Source organism: Colias croceus, chromosome 4 (genome assembly GCF_905220415.1).
Source record: "Colias croceus chromosome 4, ilColCroc2.1".
In the NCBI taxonomy this organism is placed as follows: Eukaryota; Metazoa; Arthropoda; class Insecta; order Lepidoptera; family Pieridae; genus Colias; species Colias croceus.
In genome coordinates, this window is record NC_059540.1 from 3,260,113 (window position 1) to 3,279,498 (window position 19,386).

The 19,386-nt window shown below is 38.7% G+C and overlaps 1 protein-coding gene across 2 annotated transcripts; it reads right to left on the reverse strand.

Annotated features, from left to right (window-relative positions):
• Window positions 1-1,292: 1,292 nt before the first annotated feature.
• Window positions 1,293-8,875, reverse strand: LOC123691359. Of its 2 annotated transcripts, XM_045635700.1 has the most exons (11): window positions 8,614-8,875; window positions 8,204-8,325; window positions 7,712-7,910; window positions 7,427-7,560; window positions 6,834-7,059; window positions 6,519-6,669; window positions 5,996-6,210; window positions 5,229-5,345; window positions 3,174-5,105; window positions 2,127-2,319; window positions 1,293-1,527 (listed from the first exon to the last, which is right to left on the reverse strand). In XM_045635700.1, exons 1-11 carry the CDS (start codon window positions 8,692-8,694, stop codon window positions 1,349-1,351), a joined length of 3,549 nt encoding a protein of 1,182 aa, XP_045491656.1. In that variant the 5' UTR covers window positions 8,695-8,875; the 3' UTR covers window positions 1,293-1,348. The 2 variants fall into 2 exon arrangements, with proteins under 2 accessions (XP_045491656.1, XP_045491655.1); XM_045635699.1 differs by having other exon boundaries at window positions 3,174-5,345.
• Window positions 8,876-19,386: the final 10,511 nt, after the last annotated feature.

Here is a 19,386-nt window from a genome sequence, read left to right on the forward strand (position 1 = left end):
CTTTTTATACGTCCCCAAGTAACATATATAAAATTTAGCTTTTAAAGTATAATGAAAGTTAGGTACAATTTTATACACCTTTACTTCCTGTTTCCTGCCAAAGTAACCACAACCCAGACTTGATAATTGTTAGTCGTTCTTATCTGTATCGGAGACATATACAGAGAAACTTTCAACTTTCTTAAAGAAAGGAAAGTCTGGCCGTCGTGGGCTCTTGATCTATTACTTTGTAGGTAAAAATAATGATTTGACAAGATAAAATATGAATTTCACTTGTCTATTATTGAAACAAAATATTTAGGATATTCACAGAGATATTAATGCCTCCTTAATGACCCCGCAAACATTGTTCTACCAGTTACTTTTCTTTCTCTTATGAGTTCATACATGCTAATATATTTTCATAAAAATCGATCACCTTTCCAATGAGTGTGCCAACACCAGTGCCACGAGAATTTTGTATTTGTTTTGTATATGAAGCTAAACTAATAGGTATTATGTATAACGAGGAAATATTTGTTTTTTATGTTACGATTTCACTATTAAACAGATTTCTTAGTTTTCAAATAGTTTTACCATGAGAAAGCTACATCATCCCCTAGTAAAAAAATAAAGTCCCTATCTTTATTATTGGAACAAAGTAACCTAAGGTATCAACATTTTATCATAATAAAAGTTATCAACCCGGGCGAAGCAGAGGCTAGTATATGATAACCAGGAAAGATTTGATTTGAACAACGGCCGTACTTTTGTTTAATCGACCTTATTATTGAGTTTTACAATGTGGTAACTACCTAGTCACTATGATATTTTCGTATTAAAAAAGCGAGTAAGAAAAATATTTCGTGCAATCAAGACTGATTTTTGTAAACTAGGTAAAAAGCTATTAGCCGCTATTGAGGAAGCAGATAACTGTTGACCTAAAGTAATATTTATATCGCAGGTAAATTGTAAAATTTCCTTCATTTACAAAAGGCGTCCGTCACTTTACAAACGTTCGGCATATTATTGTAATATGCTGAGGATATACTAAATTTTTAAATGTCCACAAGAAGACGGTCCTATTTCTGGGTAGGTAGTTTAAAAAAGAAACACGAACCTAACCTTACCCACCCCCTTATCGAAACTAAAAATTTCTGATGACGAATTCTCGATAATATATTACAAAATGCCGAGCATTTGTAAACGGCGAAATTATACACTGTACACAATACAAATAATACACACTTTTTAATTAACACTGAGTTGTAGTAGTTTAAGAGAGTTTAGGAGGAATAAAATAAAAACAGAAGAGATTTTCAAAAATATTTATTTCATGCACATTCACACAATACATAAGTAAATAATATCACCAAGTGTAAGTATCGTCTTCTGCATTATATTTAACACTGTCCAATGATTTTATTGAATTCGGATCTGACGAACAAAAATGCAACAATAAGTCTTCACTGATCCCGCAGTCTGATAGATTCTCCTTTTTGAACGCTTTTGCAAAGTGATTTGGTTCATTTTCTTTTGCGCTTTCATCTGAAAAAGTATGGCCGGGTTAATGTTGTGAAACAGTTACAATACGACACGTGGACAAATGGTTATTGCAACAAAAATTTAACTGATCCATAAAATTGTAGAACTAATCAAGTTGAAAAACTAGACTCACAATCACGCTATAAAATTATCCGAAGCAAAACTCTGCCTGTACGTATATTTGGCAGAGTTTTCTAATAAGCGTAGACTTTGAACATTAATATTAGGAAATAAGGTGTTAATTTGAATGAACGTTCAACGCCGATCGGACATTTTTTTACGACCTATTAGAGCTAGCGCGCAAGGACAACTTTAGTCTCCGCAACTATTTTGTCTCTCCCGTCAAATCTATAGGAAGTTGCGTCGCTACGTGCGCGCACTTTCTTACTAGCCCATAGAGTTGATGGGAGAGACAAAATAGTTGCGGAGACAAAAGTTGCTCTTGCGCGCTAGATCTTAAGGCAATTATGAGTCTAGTTGTTTGAAATTCGTGTACAATGTTCAATGTTCATATTAGTCTACTGACAATAGTTACATTTTCGTAGTATGTAATTGGACACGTAAAATATAAATATTCGTAAAAATAATAGCAATAAAATTACCTTCAGCAAGAATTCTAGCAGCCCAAGAGAATGCAAGTGTCGGCTGGTGGTGTGCGAAGGTTGCGCTGAACTGTGCTGACGATGTCGTTTTGAGCACGTTGAATAGTGAATGTATGGTTGTCGGTAGTATGGGACCGCGCAATTCTATTGAGTAGTACTTCTTATTGTCCAATTGGATCACATTCTCGCGGACCTGTACATGTTGGATATAGGTGTTAGTAAAATTAAATTTGTGAAATCGTCACTTGCTTTTATATTGCATTAAATTGTTTTGTTGTTTGCATCGATTATTAATATGATCAGAGACTACTGCTTCACAATTTATGTGATATCAATAAAATATAAAAAATATGCAACGGATCATTTAACACGACGTCGCTTTGTTTGAAACTTCTGTACGCTTACGTAACCATGCAAACCTGTTACTGTCCTGGTTCTTGCGTAAGTAAAATACGTCTCGTTCGCTCGGAGGCAATGAGAGCCTGGGCTTCCTGCCATGTTATGGTGACTGCGCCTGTACTTTAGTAGATATTAACGAAGGAAGGGGCTGGCACGAGTTAGTGTCGCCGCACACGAGCCACTCGCGACAGCCACAAGCACTGTCACGAGAAGTTAGAAGCGTGTAGCATGTGGCGGCCACCGGCAACCGTGTGCAGCGAGTCCATAAAAATGTATGAAAAGTTTTTAAGCTATTGCATAGCTTCCATCGCGGGCCATGAGCGCGGGGACCGTATCGAAAAAACCTCACGATCCCCAATACGACGGGCGGTGGTGTAGCATGCAATAGCTTTACCGCGGCAGTTCCCGAGTGCCACACGTCGTTTTTTTATTTATTTTTTATTGTCGATAGGGAAGCGCTTGACCACAATCTCGCCTGATGCTAAGCTGAGATGTGGTCTTAAATGGAACGCGCTTCCCTAGAAGGTACCTGTTCACTCTGCGCTTGAAGACCCCCATATTGTACTTGGCCGGTGCCGTTAGTGAGCCGGCCAGCGCGCCCGTGGGCCCGACCAGCGAGCAGCAGTTCAGCAGCAAGTTGTGAGAGACCTTGAGCGAGTGCAGCGTGCCGCCGTGGAAGGCGGTGGGCGCGAGCAGCGTGGGCGGCACGCCGGCCAGCGCGCCCGTGGGCCCGACCAGCGAGCGGCAGTTCAGCAGCAAGTTGTGAGAGACCTTGAGCGAGTGCAGCGTGCCGCCGTGGAAGGCGGTGGGCGCGAGCAGCGTGGGCGGCACGCCGGCCAGCGCGCCCGTGGGCCCGACCAGCGAGCGGCAGTTCAGCAGCAAGTTGTGAGAGACCTTGAGCGAGTGCAGCGTGCCGCCGTGGAAGGCGGTGGGCGCGAGCAGCGTGGGCGGCACGCCGGCCAGCGCGCCCGTGGGCCCGACCAGCGAGCGGCAGTTCAGCAGCAAGTTGTGAGAGACCTTGAGCGAGTGCAGCGTGCCGCCGTGGAAGGCGGTGGGCGCGAGCAGCGTGGGCGGCACGCCGGCCAGCGCGCCCGTGGGCCCGACCAGCGAGCGGCAGTTCAGCAGCAAGTTGTGAGAGACCTTGAGCGAGTGCAGCGTGCCGCCGTGGAAGGCGGTGGGCGCGAGCAGCGTGGGCGGCACGCCGGCCAGCGCGCCCGTGGGCCCGACCAGCGAGCGGCAGTTCAGCAGCAAGTTGTGAGAGACCTTGAGCGAGTGCAGCGTGCCGCCGTGGAAGGCGGTGGGCGCGAGCAGCGTGGGCGGCACGCCGGCCAGCGCGCCCGTGGGCCCGACCAGCGAGCGGCAGTTCAGCAGCAAGTTGTGAGAGACCTTGAGCGAGTGCAGCGTGCCGCCGTGGAAGGCGGTGGGCGCGAGCAGCGTGGGCGGCACGCCGGCCAGCGCGCCCGTGGGCCCGACCAGCGAGCGGCAGTTCAGCAGCAAGTTGTGAGAGACCTTGAGCGAGTGCAGCGTGCCGCCGTGGAAGGCGGTGGGCGCGAGCAGCGTGGGCGGCACGCCGGCCAGCGCGCCCGTGGGCCCGACCAGCGAGCGGCAGTTCAGCAGCAAGTTGTGAGAGACCTTGAGCGAGTGCAGCGTGCCGCCGTGGAAGGCGGTGGGCGCGAGCAGCGTGGGCGGCACGCCGGCCAGCGCGCCCGTGGGCCCGACCAGCGAGCGGCAGTTCAGCAGCAAGTTGTGAGAGACCTTGAGCGAGTGCAGCGTGCCGCCGTGGAAGGCGGTGGGCGCGAGCAGCGTGGGCGGCACGCCGGCCAGCGCGCCCGTGGGCCCGACCAGCGAGCGGCAGTTCAGCAGCAAGTTGTGAGAGACCTTGAGCGAGTGCAGCGTGCCGCCGTGGAAGGCGGTGGGCGCGAGCAGCGTGGGCGGCACGCCGGCCAGCGCGCCCGTGGGCCCGACCAGCGAGCGGCAGTTCAGCAGCAAGTTGTGAGAGACCTTGAGCGAGTGCAGCGTGCCGCCGTGGAAGGCGGTGGGCGCGAGCAGCGTGGGCGGCACGCCGGCCAGCGCGCCCGTGGGCCCGACCAGCGAGCGGCAGTTCAGCAGCAAGTTGTGAGAGACCTTGAGCGAGTGCAGCGTGCCGCCGTGGAAGGCGGTGGGCGCGAGCAGCGTGGGCGGCACGCCGGCCAGCGCGCCCGTGGGCCCGACCAGCGAGCGGCAGTTCAGCAGCAAGTTGTGAGAGACCTTGAGCGAGTGCAGCGTGCCGCCGTGGAAGGCGGTGGGCGCGAGCAGCGTGGGCGGCACGCCGGCCAGCGCGCCCGTGGGCCCGACCAGCGAGCGGCAGTTCAGCAGCAAGTTGTGAGAGACCTTGAGCGAGTGCAGCGTGCCGCCGTGGAAGGCGGTGGGCGCGAGCAGCGTGGGCGGCACGCCGGCCAGCGCGCCCGTGGGCCCGACCAGCGAGCGGCAGTTCAGCAGCAAGTTGTGAGAGACCTTGAGCGAGTGCAGCGTGCCGCCGTGGAAGGCGGTGGGCGCGAGCAGCGTGGGCGGCACGCCGGCCAGCGCGCCCGTGGGCCCGACCAGCGAGCGGCAGTTCAGCAGCAAGTTGTGAGAGACCTTGAGCGAGTGCAGCGTGCCGCCGTGGAAGGCGGTGGGCGCGAGCAGCGTGGGCGGCACGCCGGCCAGCGCGCCCGTGGGCCCGACCAGCGAGCGGCAGTTCAGCAGGAAGTTGAACAGCGCCTGCGCGTCCGCGCCGCGCACCAGCGCCAGCGACTGCGCCGCGCTGTCCACGCTGCTCTCTGCCGTGTGAGCCAGCCGCGCCTGCCGACACAATATACATTTTAATAACTCAGGCCCCGGAACCACAGACAAAATAGAAAATCTATTGTCTCTCGGACCGATCGGGCCGCTTGGGGCTCAATAGGTTTAGATACAACTTAATATATTATGATGGCATTGATGTACAATAAATAACTAGACTCACAATCACACTCCAAAATAATCTAAAACTAAACTCTGCCTACGCGTGTTTTAGGCAGAGTTTTCTAATAAGCAATACAATAAACTTTGAACTTTAATGCCTCGAAATAAGGTGATCATTTGTCTGAATTTTTTAAATACCTTTAAATTTTTTATTGACCGTGATATTACCTATTTTATTTACCGTATAAATTTTTTATTTGCCGTGATATTACCTATTAGATACCTTTTAATGAGCGATTGTGAGTAGTTGTTATACTTCAAAAATTAAGGCAAACGATTGTGGTTGTTTTTTGTAAACAGACCTTTTGTCTTTCAATGCAAGTGGCTAAATTTACTCCTAAGATAATCAATTAAGTCATAAAATTGGAAAAGACATTAAAAGAAATAAAATAAAAAATAACTTCATTAATTGTTATTCTGAACTGAACTAAAGTATTTTTCACACAATTTTTAAATCATCGGCTGAAAAACAAATATATCTCACAAACCTGCGCGTTATTTATCTTCTTCAGCTCCTCACTTTCAAGTCCCATTTGCGACAGGAACTCGTCAGGATCCTCCTCATCCCCCGACTCCTTATTTTCTGATTTCACTTCGTCCATCGTGTCATAGCAGCTATCGTGAGACGAATTCTTACGGTCTTCGTCTGATGTGTTCATTTTCTTCTTGTAGTCCGGCCGGAGGGGCATTGTGAATTCTACATCTATAGAAAAAACTTGTTTTCGTAATTTGTCAAACAGTACAGATATGCATTCACACACGGCGACGTCCTAAGAGTATAATACTAGGAATGACGGATGACAGCGATACATGCACGCACTTTTACAAACAAGTGACCACACAAAATGGATTGTGTTGCAGCGTATCATTAGAACGTTTCTAGACATTGTGAATTACGAATTCGGTAGTAAAAACCAAAAATTCCACGCTTTATTTACCAAACGGGCTCCCATGACCTTGCTATGGTTGGTATTACCAACCCTCCTGCCTACGTCACAAGGTGCATATTACCTTCCTGCCTCAGCGTGTTTCGAAAACCGCGCGTAGTGGGCGCCACCAGCGCGCACGGCTCGGCCAGCCCGCACAGCCCGGCCGCGACGAACAGTACCGTGAATGTATTGCCGCACACGTAGAAGTATGGGCAGTGGAGGGCGCGGAGCAACTAACGATATAAAGTAACAGTATTATTGGATGGAGTAGAAATAAAAACTTAAATAAAATATTCACTTTCTCTAGAATAATGACTGAACATAGACATACAATAAATAATCATTGAACTCACAATCACACACAAATGAAGGTATGAGGAGGAGGTACAATAACTACCTGGAACAAAGACCGAAAACTTTCTGTCCATTCCGTAAGCAAGGCCTGCTTGACTTCTTCATTGGTCGCCATGAAGCTAGTGGCGGCTACTTTACCAGAGGAGCGAGGGAAGAGATTCAGCCATGGTAAGTGTGGATGCTGCCAATAGAGGCAGGTCTGGTGGAAGCGAGCTCGTGGAGACGTGTCCAATGTGGATGACGATGTTGTGTCGAGACAACGGACAAACCTAGATATTATGTAAAGTTAATTAATAAAATTATAGGATTTACGGCAGCATTCTGATATAACGCGTTAATAAAGTGGAGCATGTTTTTCACTATTTATATAGCAGATATTGCTAGAAACAGCAAATGCTACTATATTATATGGGAAATGTTTTTTATAGTACTGATAAACAAGCTCTTTAACACTCTATGCATTTCTACTTGTTACAAATACATTATTAACTAATTTCAAAAAGTGCAAATCAGTGAAATACCTTTTACAATGACAAAATTCCAAAATAATGCTGGCTGTAAAAGTAAATTTTACTATTAAACTCATTAAATTTCATTAGTGTAGTAACTGATGCAATTTGCTATTTAAAAACTTACCCTGTAATTCCAGAGGCTTCTTCACTAGCTTTTAATTTAGTTGTCCACGGGAATGGTTTCGGTGACATTAATCTCACTTTTGTTTTTAATGCCCAATCTATGGGCAATTTTTTATATTTTTGTTCTGTGATTTTCTAGAATATAATAATTATGAAAAAATTGACTATTATCAGATATAGTATTGACTCATATCAGATAAAGTATGTATAGATCGATTTAAATAAATTAAGCAAATTCATTCATCATGTAAAAGTTTAAGAATGTATAAGTACATTATCCACTTACAGTTTCTACAGCATGATCGGCCGTGAATTTTTGTAATAAATTTGAAAATGTTGATAACTTCTCTGTGTCAACTTCAAGTGGAGGCTTTTCAACTAGTTTAGCGGGTAGTTTTAATAATGCAAATAGTGTTTTGTCATTGGATTCATCTAATTGTGGCACCTCTTGAAGTTTAACTTTTTTATTTTGTTCTGCAGCATTCCTGAGAAAAAATAATAATAAAGATCTATGCATACTATAAACAATAAGACTCACAATAGAAAATTACCAACAGCATTGTAAAACAAAGAAATTAACAACTTATTTCATGGCAGTAATGCCTAAAGTCTATTGTACCATTCATTAGAAAACTTTTGGCTTTGCTCTCTTTTTTGAGTTATTGTTTGATTGTGAGTCTAGTTGTTTAGCAATCAATCAATCAATCAATGATTTACTTTTGTAAATAAATGAATTCATAATAAATTATTGCTTGTTTTATTTCAAAACCTGACATACTTTGAAAATGGATTTTTTCTTTTGTCACCATTGAGAATTCTGGAGAAATCTAATTCAATTGCAGGTTTAATAGAATGTGTTGTGTCTTCGGTAGTAGATTGTAGTGGTTGTTTCATACGCTCCTGTAAATTTATAATAGTACAAATATTATGGAAAAGAATGCAATGTAAGTCATAAACTACGAAAAAATATTTACTGCTCTATGTCATGTAGTGCAAACTTCAAATATTATGGTGATGGATGAAGCATAACTTGTAATAAAAATGGAAATTTTCTTTAAAGTATTAGATCAGCTGTTTTTAAGACCTAGATATTTCTCCAGATCACGTGTTTTTTCACATGAATGTATACTGAAAAACGCGAGATTTATCGATTTATTGATGGCTAATAAATTAAATGCATATACTTACTTGTAAAGCTTTCTTTTTCTTTTTAAGCTTGTGCAGTTGCATAACTTGGTTTGGTGTTTTCCATGGCGATGGGGGATCCATTTCTTCTTCTCACAATTTTTAGTAAAAGTATGTAAACTGTTAAAATAAATTAAATTTCTGTATGGTTTTATTAAAATTGATAAAACTGATATTTAATTTCATGATAATTCTTGATTTATTAATACATATTTCCATAGAAATAGAGGTGTAAACTTTAAAACGATGTTTGTAAATTGTAATGTCAAACCATTGAGATAATATTAATATGGAGCAGACACCACGAACAAAATCTGTGCGCCAAGCGCGGCGGCGCGGGGCGCGCGAATGACGGCTAGACAGTCATAGATTATGCGATGTCACTGTCTCACCGCTATAGAGGCGACACTTTGTTTCATTCTGTCTATTTTATTGGGTGCCACTCCCTTACATGCACGTTGACTTGAAATTTTCTTTGTACTTACTTAATATTTATTTTAGGTATAAACTGACTTTACTACGCGGGGCTAACAATATCTGGCATATAATATAAGATGATGTAAATAGTGACGTCATATGGAATAATTTAATTTTTTTCGTGTTTTAGGTTCAGTCAGGGCTATGGGAAGTTTTATTCCTTACAAATTGAGCCTTTTTTAGAAAAAAAATAATTTTTCCCTTTCTTCACGGCCCAGACATGGAAACCTTGAATAGAAAAAATATTAATTACTTATCTCTGAACTAGCGGTCCGCCCCGGCTTCGCCCGTGGCACATATTTCGCAATAAAAAGTAGCCTATGTTCTTTCTCAGGGTCTTAAGATTGTCTGTGCCAAAGGAGAATGCCCATGAAAGTATGGACCACAGTACAGTGTTGCGTCAATGCCAGAGTGGTTTTGGAGGGTTCTTCGATATTCAAAAGATTTTTACCAATTTATTTTTTTGTGATAAAAACAGGGGTTTTCAAGATATTGAGAAAAATGTGAAATAACCTCAAAACTTAAATAACCCCGATTTAGTTAGGTTTATGTGTGATTTAGGTAACATTTTATCGTCCAAAGGTTATTTTTCGATTAACATATTTAATCTATGCGTAGAGCTTATGCTTTCAGACAAAGTCTATCTGTTCATCGGCTAGTGTAGGTAGGCACCAGAAATCTTCCGGGACGGATTTCAAGAAAATCTAAATATATACTTAAAAAATGCCAATTGAGTTTTTATTCGGTTTACATGTTGTTGTTGTTGTTGTTTGAATCATTTTTTCACTACATATTCGAAGAAAGAATCAAATAAGAAATAACTGGTTACCTACCAAGCTATGTCATAATAATATTTTTTTTATATATACATATTTATATTATTTTACTTCACTATCTTTGTTAAAACAACCTACAGTGTATAAACAATACCTTAAAGAGTGATTTTATCTTAATTGTTTTTTTTTGTAATTCAATGAAAACAATAATCGATACTAATACATTTAGCTATTTACCATAGTAAATGTAATAAGTTACCTCTTGATTACCGTGGTAACCGGTAATGGACACTAAATCTATAATAACGGATCTAAACAATTACATGTCTTATTAGATTTTACAAAACATTCCCTGTTCAAAATATATTTTCCGATGGTAAGAAGGCCTCTAAATTGACGAGATTTTTTTTAATAGTATTGTTGTCTTGATGCATGAGAAAAACCAGTACCAAAAATGGGCATTCTCCTTTCATCAAAATCGGTCCAGTAGTTTATGAGCCTATTAATTACAATCAAACAAACAAACAAAGTTTTCCTCTTTATAATATTAGTGCAGATAAATAAATAATAATTCAATTATACGTTCAAGTCAGTAGCTTATACAATATCAATTAAAAACTTGATTAAAATCAATTAACAAAAAAAATTGGTGCTTGAGTAATTGATTTTCATATTTCATGATTTCACCTTTTTTCAATTAACAACCAGTCTATACTTTTCTAAATATGTAAAATTATTATTTTATGCTATAAAAATATACGCCAGCAAATATTACTAACAACACTTATTTCATGCCCAATGTCATATCTTAAATTTTTAATCTATGACAAAATGTCGCCCGCCAAAAATTTTGCTCTAATTAAGTTTTAAAAATTATTATCTAGTTACTTACTAATGAAAAGTTATTCCTTTGCACTTTTCCGTATTCTTTGTATTATTTGTGCAATATCGTAACACACACGTAGGCATATTTGATGCGTTTCACTTTAAAACAAATAAAAAATGAGCGTGACGTTCGCGCCAATGAGCGAGCAAGCGACTGAGTGCAGTTACGCCACATGACGTATGTTGAGTGGAACATAAGTGATGTAGGCGGTATCGTCTCCATATTAATATTATCTCAATGTGTCAAACAAATTTCAGTTATCACCGAATGTCAACAAATTATTATGTCATATTAATATCACAGACATGGAACTATAATAATGCCTCCTCCACACTACTCGGCACTCGCGAAGTTCCTCGGCGAAGTACTCGGCCGAAGTTGACTGAAGTCCGCGGTGCTACACTACACACATATACATCCTTCCTCTATGACTACACACTCGTTCAACTTCGCGAGGAACGCATGTACGTAATACGTTCATATTCAGAACGAACTTCAGGTAACTCCGTGGCCTTTGACTCGGGCGCAAAAACCGACAACAAACGGAAGTCGGCCGAGGCGAGGTAAAGTTGGACGAAGTAAGCCGAAGTGCCTCTCTACATTATTCTATTCGTCTAATAGTTCCGTGATCACAGATAATATCATGTCTTTTTTTTAATAATTTATTCATAACCATGGATTCATGTCCTTCAGTCGCAATATCATGTCATAATAATATTATGTAGGTAATGTGTTGTCATAATTGTCCGTATTTATGCAAAATGGAACCACTCGACAAATTTGCTTTTTTACGTTTTTTGAAGAATACTCATTTATAAGTGGTCTAAATTCTTATACAAACAAGAACCACATGATTTTTACCACAGATTTTTACCTTGGAAACAAGGTATACTAAAAGCAGAAAGGAACCACCAGCAACAACGAATAATACATATTGAAGCAAAACCGAACCACAGCACCACGGGACTGCTTTGTTCAAACAAATAAACGATATTACCTAAGGATATTACTATCATGTCATTTTATACAAAACAGATCCGCACATACTTGGTACCATTATACATTACACATATTTCTATTAATAACAATTATTTTTAATACACAAAATGGAACCAGGTTTCTGTGGTATGGTTATGCGTAAAATAAATTCATAATTTTATTGTAATTTTTTATTGCAAAATAAAACCACAAGCATTTGGTTCTATCATGCATAAATAAATATTGTAAAACAGCCTGAAACCCATCATCGCTATACGGAACCAAATGCCTTGACTTGTGCACAATGCAGAATGCTTCTCATCTTTTAGACAACGTATTTCATTACGTCTTAAATAGCTCAAGCCTCAAAGTGCAAAACTCCAATTTTTAAAGTAAAACGTCGAACATCTGTCATTATAGGTGACATTCAGCGAAGTATTTCGAATACGTGGCGGCCGTTTTTTTTTCTCCGCGAAGTAAGTTCTATTGTTTTTGTTAATTACCTACCTTTAAAATTAAATGTGAAAATGTTTAGTAATAAATAAATAAGGAAGCAATTGGTAAGAAAATCATTGGAGACGAACACCGAAGATAATAATGAAGATACAACGGGTAAGTTGTTTTATTTAATGCATTTAAGTACTTATTGAATCTATGAGATGCAGGTATGTACGCTTTATCCACTTTTGATTCATTCCTGATTGTGGAGTGATTTTAAAAAGATTAATTAGTACAAGAGGAATCGACACTGTTGTTGTTCACGAAGGCGAGTCGAAAGAGTCATTTTGTTACGATTCATCTGTCATTGTGAGATGAAACTACTAAACCCTGTTTTAAAAACAACAGTCGATGATCTAGGTACCTACCTACTATTTTGGTAAAATACGTTCCTTTAGATTCAGATTCAGTACAGTACATTCAGCGCATATAATTATTTGTTTGATTTTAAAAGTCGCGCTGCCACTGTTTTGACCGGAACAAGGCCATAGCCCGCGAAATTGAAAATTTTAACAAGTTTATTAATTAATTTTACTTAGTCGTCTAGTAGGGACACGGCTTTATAAGAACTAATAATATTTTGCTGTCGTCATATATCTACGTATAAAAGCCACGCGGCTTTATTGTTTTGATTTAAAGCTTTTTTCTTTTTATTACAGAAGATAACGAAGAACCTTATACGTCGATGCCTCTGGAGAAGCTTTCTTCACCTTCAAGCGATATTCAGGCCATATTACATCTCATTCCACAATATGCACAGTTTTTATAACAATCTTATTAGTGATAATGCAATAGAAGACCACATAGATGAACTAGACACGGTGGATTTCGAAATCCAATTTGATGATAACGTCGAATAAACATCCTCTATATGTATTATTTTATATATCTTTTAAATTAAAGCTTTATTACGTTATTATAAATACATAGTTTCATTTATATCATTAAATCCCTGGGTTGTGGTTCTTTTTTGTATAAGAGAAAACCTATCAATTGATAAATGTTAAAAGGAACCACATGCACATTTTCTTAATTATCTAGAAAGTTTAAGAGTATTCAGAGCAAATTTATATACACATACTTAAATAAGTAATTTATCAATGAATTTAAATAAAATAAATATTAATTTTACTTCATCTAACAGAGCTGCAAATGTTTTTGTAAATCCTTTGATATCTCAGAAGTGCGTGTTTGCTGGGTGGTTCCTTTTTGCTTAAATACCAGTGCCGGATTAGCCACGTAGCAAGAGTAGCAAATGCTACGGGCCCCGCGACTCGGGGGGCCCCGCGGTCTAATACCTCTGACCGTAAAAAAATATTAATTTATAATACACGTACCGTAAAAAAAATACACGTACCTACCACGAGAAACGTTGGTATCAAAATCTACAACAATAATTTAAAATTTTACCACGTTTCTACAATTGAGCGCTGGCTACACCAAAAGTTGTGTTGTACTGCTTGCACTGCGCTACACGCAAGTTGGTAGCACGGCAAAACTAACAGGGGAATCCCCTGATATTGTCATCGAACGAGCTAGTCGTAACAACCCGATCAAATAAAATAGGATTCTATCGACTATCAAACCTTAGATTACAAAATAAAAGGCAGATGGAGCATGACAATCATCCATCGCCCTTGTCAAAGAAAATACGAAATCAAAAACGAATACGAACCTTTTTTTTTTATAGTGGGGAAATCTTCCAAAGATACCCACGGCCCCCGGGGAAGGAGCCGTGGGTTATGTCGGATTCTTACCGACTAAAACCCCACTGTGTTCCGTCGAACCGCTTTAATGAGGGGGCCGCGGGTATTTGTTAGAATTCTTCCACAACCCCCTCGGCGGAACGAATACGAACCTCCGCCAGTGCTATAGCGATTATAGTGTCATGCAATACGTCAAAAGGGGTTTGCTATTTTAGTAAAAAAATGCTGTCTTGTGATATTAAAACGCTGTAAAATTTGTTCCCGAAAACAAACAAAAAGATAAAACATCGTTTTACAGGTTCTCTGTAGATTATTTGGCTTATTTAATTTTGTATACAAATAATAATTTTACATATACGAATAACGAAGGAATACAAAAAAAACTTCAAAGTTCAACGTATGCTGCCAGTATTTTGAAAATGAATTTGCCATTTTTATGGGTAAAACGGTAAAATTAGATTGCAATGTCACCTCATAAATCAAAATCGGTTCATACTGCAGGGCGTGCCAAAGAAATATTATACATAGATACACTCGAAAAACAACCCTCTTTCTTCCGTCGTCGGGGAAAAATTTGGGAAAATTTTCAATATCTGGTAACATAACAGTTAACACCCACACAGAAGCACCGTGTACGTACAGTTTTATTTAATACCCTTTAACTTGAGAAACTATAGCAAACGAAGGGCCTCTTGACAGAATTTGCTACAGGCCTCGCGCTGGCTTAATCCGGCACTGTTAAATACGGACAATTTATTCCGAAGTTTTAGAATTTAGATGATACTTAGTGAAAAAACATCTTTAGTTGGGGTTGGGACCGTATATTAAGAGATCAAAAACCATAACCATGGTTTTATCTGCGTGCATTCACATTTTAACTTAGTATTGAATACTGATTGAATATGACCATAGAAATCTAAATAACAAGTAGACCGGACTCTCAGTGGAGTTTCGTTTGCAAAAATAGCGGACCTAAATCTGACTTCTGATATATATTGTATAGATCCCAGACATCCTATAGACAGATGTTGCCAACCAGTTTTGTGGTCCCCCTGCCCGCACCCGGTAATTAAATATGGCATACAAAGAAAAAAATAAAAATTTCCAAAACATGCCGTGTGGGGTATCAAATGAAAGAGCTTATTGAGTAGATCACGAATATATAGCATACTATATACATTTCTTACACTTTCTCTAAGATTTTTTAGAAAATTTACGAAAATGGTCCATTTTTGAGTTAACTTTAAACCACTATAGATTGAAAACTCATGAATATATTTTTTAAATTATGATTTTAAATAATTAACAATAGTCCATTGTTTACGATTCAATAGTTCGTACAGTGAAATAGTTGCATGGGGGAGTGGGGGAAGCATTCTAAGATGGCGAGTTTCGATATTTCAATATATGTATTTCTTAAAATTTCGGACTCAGTGGAGACGTTTGCAAAAATTGCGGACCTCAATCTGACTTCTGATATATATTATATAGATCCCAGACATCCTATAAACAGATGTTGCCAACCAGTTTTGTGATCCAAATATCGAAACTCGCCATCTTAGAATGCTCCCCCCACTGCCCCATGCAACTATTTCACTGTACGAACTATTGAATCGTAAACAATGGACTATTGTTAATTATTTAAAATAATAATTTAAAAAATATATTCATGAGTTTTCAATCTATAGTGGTTTAAAGTTAACTCAAAAATGGACCATTTTCGTAAATTTTCTAAAAAATCTTAGAGAAAGTGTAAGAAATGTATATAGTATGCTATATATTCGTGATCTACTCAATAAGTTCTTTCATTTGATACCCCACACGGCATGTTTTGGAAATTTTTATTTTTTTCTTTGTATGCCATATTTAATTACCGGGGTGCGGGCAGGGGGACCACAAAACTGGTTGGCAACATCTGTCTATAGGATGTCTGGGATCTATACAATATATATCAGAAGTCAGATTTAGGTCCGCTATTTTTGCAAACGAACATCTCCTTGGAGCCTGCTCTAAAGACACTAGAAGTCGTAAGCGCGCGTGACATTGTCGCCGCTCAGATGGTTACCATACCACAAGTGCGTTCGTCGCTGTTCAGTTGCTCTAGAGACGTGCGTGTGTAAACATGGTGTGTTTCAGCATTTCCCATTGCGGAAATACTTCCACAAGTTGTAATTATACTAATAAAGGAATAACATCTCATCGGTAAATATTTTTTTTTAGAAATAATGCCGTTTTTCCTTAAAATTAAAGAATATTTACAAGTATTACAAGTGTCACCATAGTAATCGAAATAACAATGAATGACACAGCCGACCATTCTTATTATCACGTTTAACACAAATTTCAACCTTATTTCTATGAGTTTATGTTCAAAGTTATATCTATTGAAAATTGACAACCTCTGTTGTAGAAAAGCCGAATTTTTTCGAATTGGAGCAAAAAGAAACAAAACGTCTCATATACTTAGGGATGTTATTCTAAAATAAACCGTAAATTCGTGCGTTAGGATACATATTCAAAAGCTTAATTTAATATTTAAGTTAGTTTTCACTAAAATCAAGCTGTCCAATAAAAGGCATAGTTTACTTGTGTGTATTGTTTAGCTATCGGTTTAAATGTGTTGATTTTGGCGACAGCGGTTTTCATACGAATTATGACATTATAGCACTTCTGTGTCTTGTTATTTAGATTTCTATGAATATGACAAACACCGCTAAATGCCTGATGACATCCCTACTAATCCCTACTTCCATATTAATATTATAAATGCGAAAGTAACTCTGTCTGTCTGTCTGTTACTCAATCACGCCTAAACTACGGAACCAATTTTCATGAAATTTGGTATGAAGATATTTTGAAACCCGAGAAAGGACATAGGCTACTTTTTATCCCTGGAAAATGACGCAATCCCGGAAGTTCCACAGGAACGGGAACTATGCGAGATTTTCTTTGATAACGCGGGCGAAGCCGCGGGTGGAAATCTAGTATTTCATAAAAGCAACAACCAATTATGCACAATATTTAGGTAAGCTGATAAAAATGTCCAATAACATAATACGTTTATATTAGGAAATCGGCATCAGGCGTGTTTAGGAATAAAAAAAGGTATTCGCACTTGCTCTAGATTGTGGAAATAGGTCTAAGCAGTCTAAGGGCGACTAAGGCCTAAACCTTTCATCTTGCAGTGGGAAAACTAGATATTGTATTGTTTAGTTATCTAAAAAAAATCAATATCTGTTATTATACAGGCTTACAGCTTGTAAAGTTAGTTGTATAGCTAACATCATAAGCAACAACATTTGTTCTACGACTTTTGATAATTTGTTAGATTTTATTTTCATACAAAAATAAATATTCATTTAATTTTCCTTTTGAATATTAAAAACTCTACGCCTCCCAAAAATTACGTAAACAAGAAGCGAACGAGAGTGGGAAGAGGGTGTCGCGTCGTCCATCCGATAATGAATAGAACATAGACTTACAAATGTTAGGAGAGTAGGTACAATAAAAGTTTAAAAAATCATTTAAAAATAATTTATTGCGTTATGCCAAGAGTCGTAGAACAAATTTTGTTACTTATGATGTTAGCTATCTTGTCCTGCGAGGTTGCTGGTGTTTTACAAGTAGGTAGGTAGGTAACCCTGTATAAGTTATCTATACATAAAATCGTAAAGTCAAAACTATCCATTGAATATTGCACGCCTCATAAGTTAAGCGTTGAGGTGGGTACTATTGCACGCCTCATAAGCGAAGCGTTGAGGTGGGTACTACTGTCACTTCGCGCAATACATCTGATTTTTCAAACTAAATGTCTTTATGTATCATACATTGCACTTGTAAGATAATACATACACACACATATTAAGAAAAAACACTATTTTTAACATTCATGATATTTTTGATGTCATTTTTGTTATTTAAACTAGTTAAAAAACAGTTTAAAAAAGTTCTGTCTTGGACGTCCGTGTGTCTGTATGTGCGGAGGATTTTCTTGTTAACACGATAGCGACCGAAATACTTTACTAATCGAGTCTTTTTTTTTCTCTTACGCTTGAGTATGCTCAGGAATAGAACCCTTTCATTTTTCAGGGTCTGATTCGATGTGGTTTAATTGTTATTAAATAAACAAAAAAAAATATCGACTGTTCTCCATAATTTTAGTATATCTATATATATTCTTTATTTACAACATATACATAAATATCTACATACTTATATTATATACACCTTTATAAATAATCAATTTTATTGTAAAGGATGAGATTATGAGGCGTGCACTTTTGGATTTTCCAAACTTTTTTTTTTCTATAGATTATTCTTTCACTTGGGTCGTGATTTACAATCAATATCGAAGCCAAAAATATAGTTTAAGAATTTTTGGCTGCCTGTATATTCGTATTTTTGTCTGTATGTATGTCCACACTCAAAAAGTTTTGCATGTATTTACTTCTTTGCTTAATTTAGTACGAAGATCTGAGAAAGGACATGGTTTTATCCCCTAAATCCAACGGGAACGGGAACTATATTTTCTTCGATTACGTGGGCGAAGTCGCTGGAAAGCTAGTTATTTTTATTTAATATTCACTTAGGTATATTACATAGATCAAGTTATAAGACATAGCAAATACAATTCCAATTTAAACATATTTGCAAGGAATATTTAACTCTTAGCTTATAAAATACTAGCTGGAATTTGCGGTGTCACTCGCGTGAAATTCGTTATTAAAAGTACCATACTTCTGTGTTAATACATTAGTTAACTAATCTATCTCTTTGTCAAAATTTCATACAATTAATGGAAGTACTTGAGTTTTTTATTCACGTGTTTGTGAGTAACAAACAAATACTTCTATCCCTAAAAAATGGTCCGGTTTATAATACTTACTTATAGGATTAGTCGGATCACGGATGCATAATTAATCACTTCTCTTACAAAGATTGCTTTTTAAACTATGTTGTTAAACACAAAAATCCGTATGTTCCATAATCTATTTATATCAGCTGTTTGATCTGTCGTCTGCCCACACAATATCGTGGGCTATTGCCTAATAAATATGCCATGAATCATTCCGCTAACTGTGTTTTAATTTAGTGATTATTCCATAAACATTTTTAATAAAAAAGATACTGTGAAAAGATACATTATCATTGAAGAACATTATTCAAAACTTTATAATCGTATACGCTTAGAAAATTTTGTAGAGCAAGTCAAAAAATTATAAAAAGGGAATTTAATACTTATTACTAGATAGGTTTGATCAATAATTTTGAAAATTTATGTTGAATACCTATTTTTTAAACTGACAATTTTACATAAAAGTACTTATAACTACCTATTGAATTTTAAGTACTTTAATTTAATTGTAGTAAATTTATAGGAGAATGGAAAAGGCTACTTGAATTAAAAGTTAAGTACCGTAATTTCCAGTTCTATTAAATGGTTAAGTAAAATGGT

Excerpts from the sequence above, each read along its gene's own strand:
- LOC123691359 (XM_045635699.1), bottom strand. The coding sequence starts at position 8,694 with ATGGATCCCCCATCGCCATGGAAAACACCAAACCAAGTTATGCAACTG. Across the intron at positions 5,346-5,995 it reads AGAAGATAAATAACGCGCAG|GCGCGGCTGGCTCACACGGC; the intron begins GTTTGTGAGATA and ends TTGTGTCGGCAG. Across the intron at positions 1,528-2,126 it reads TGCTAGAATTCTTGCTGAAG|ATGAAAGCGCAAAAGAAAAT; the intron begins GTAATTTTATTG and ends ATACTTTTTCAG.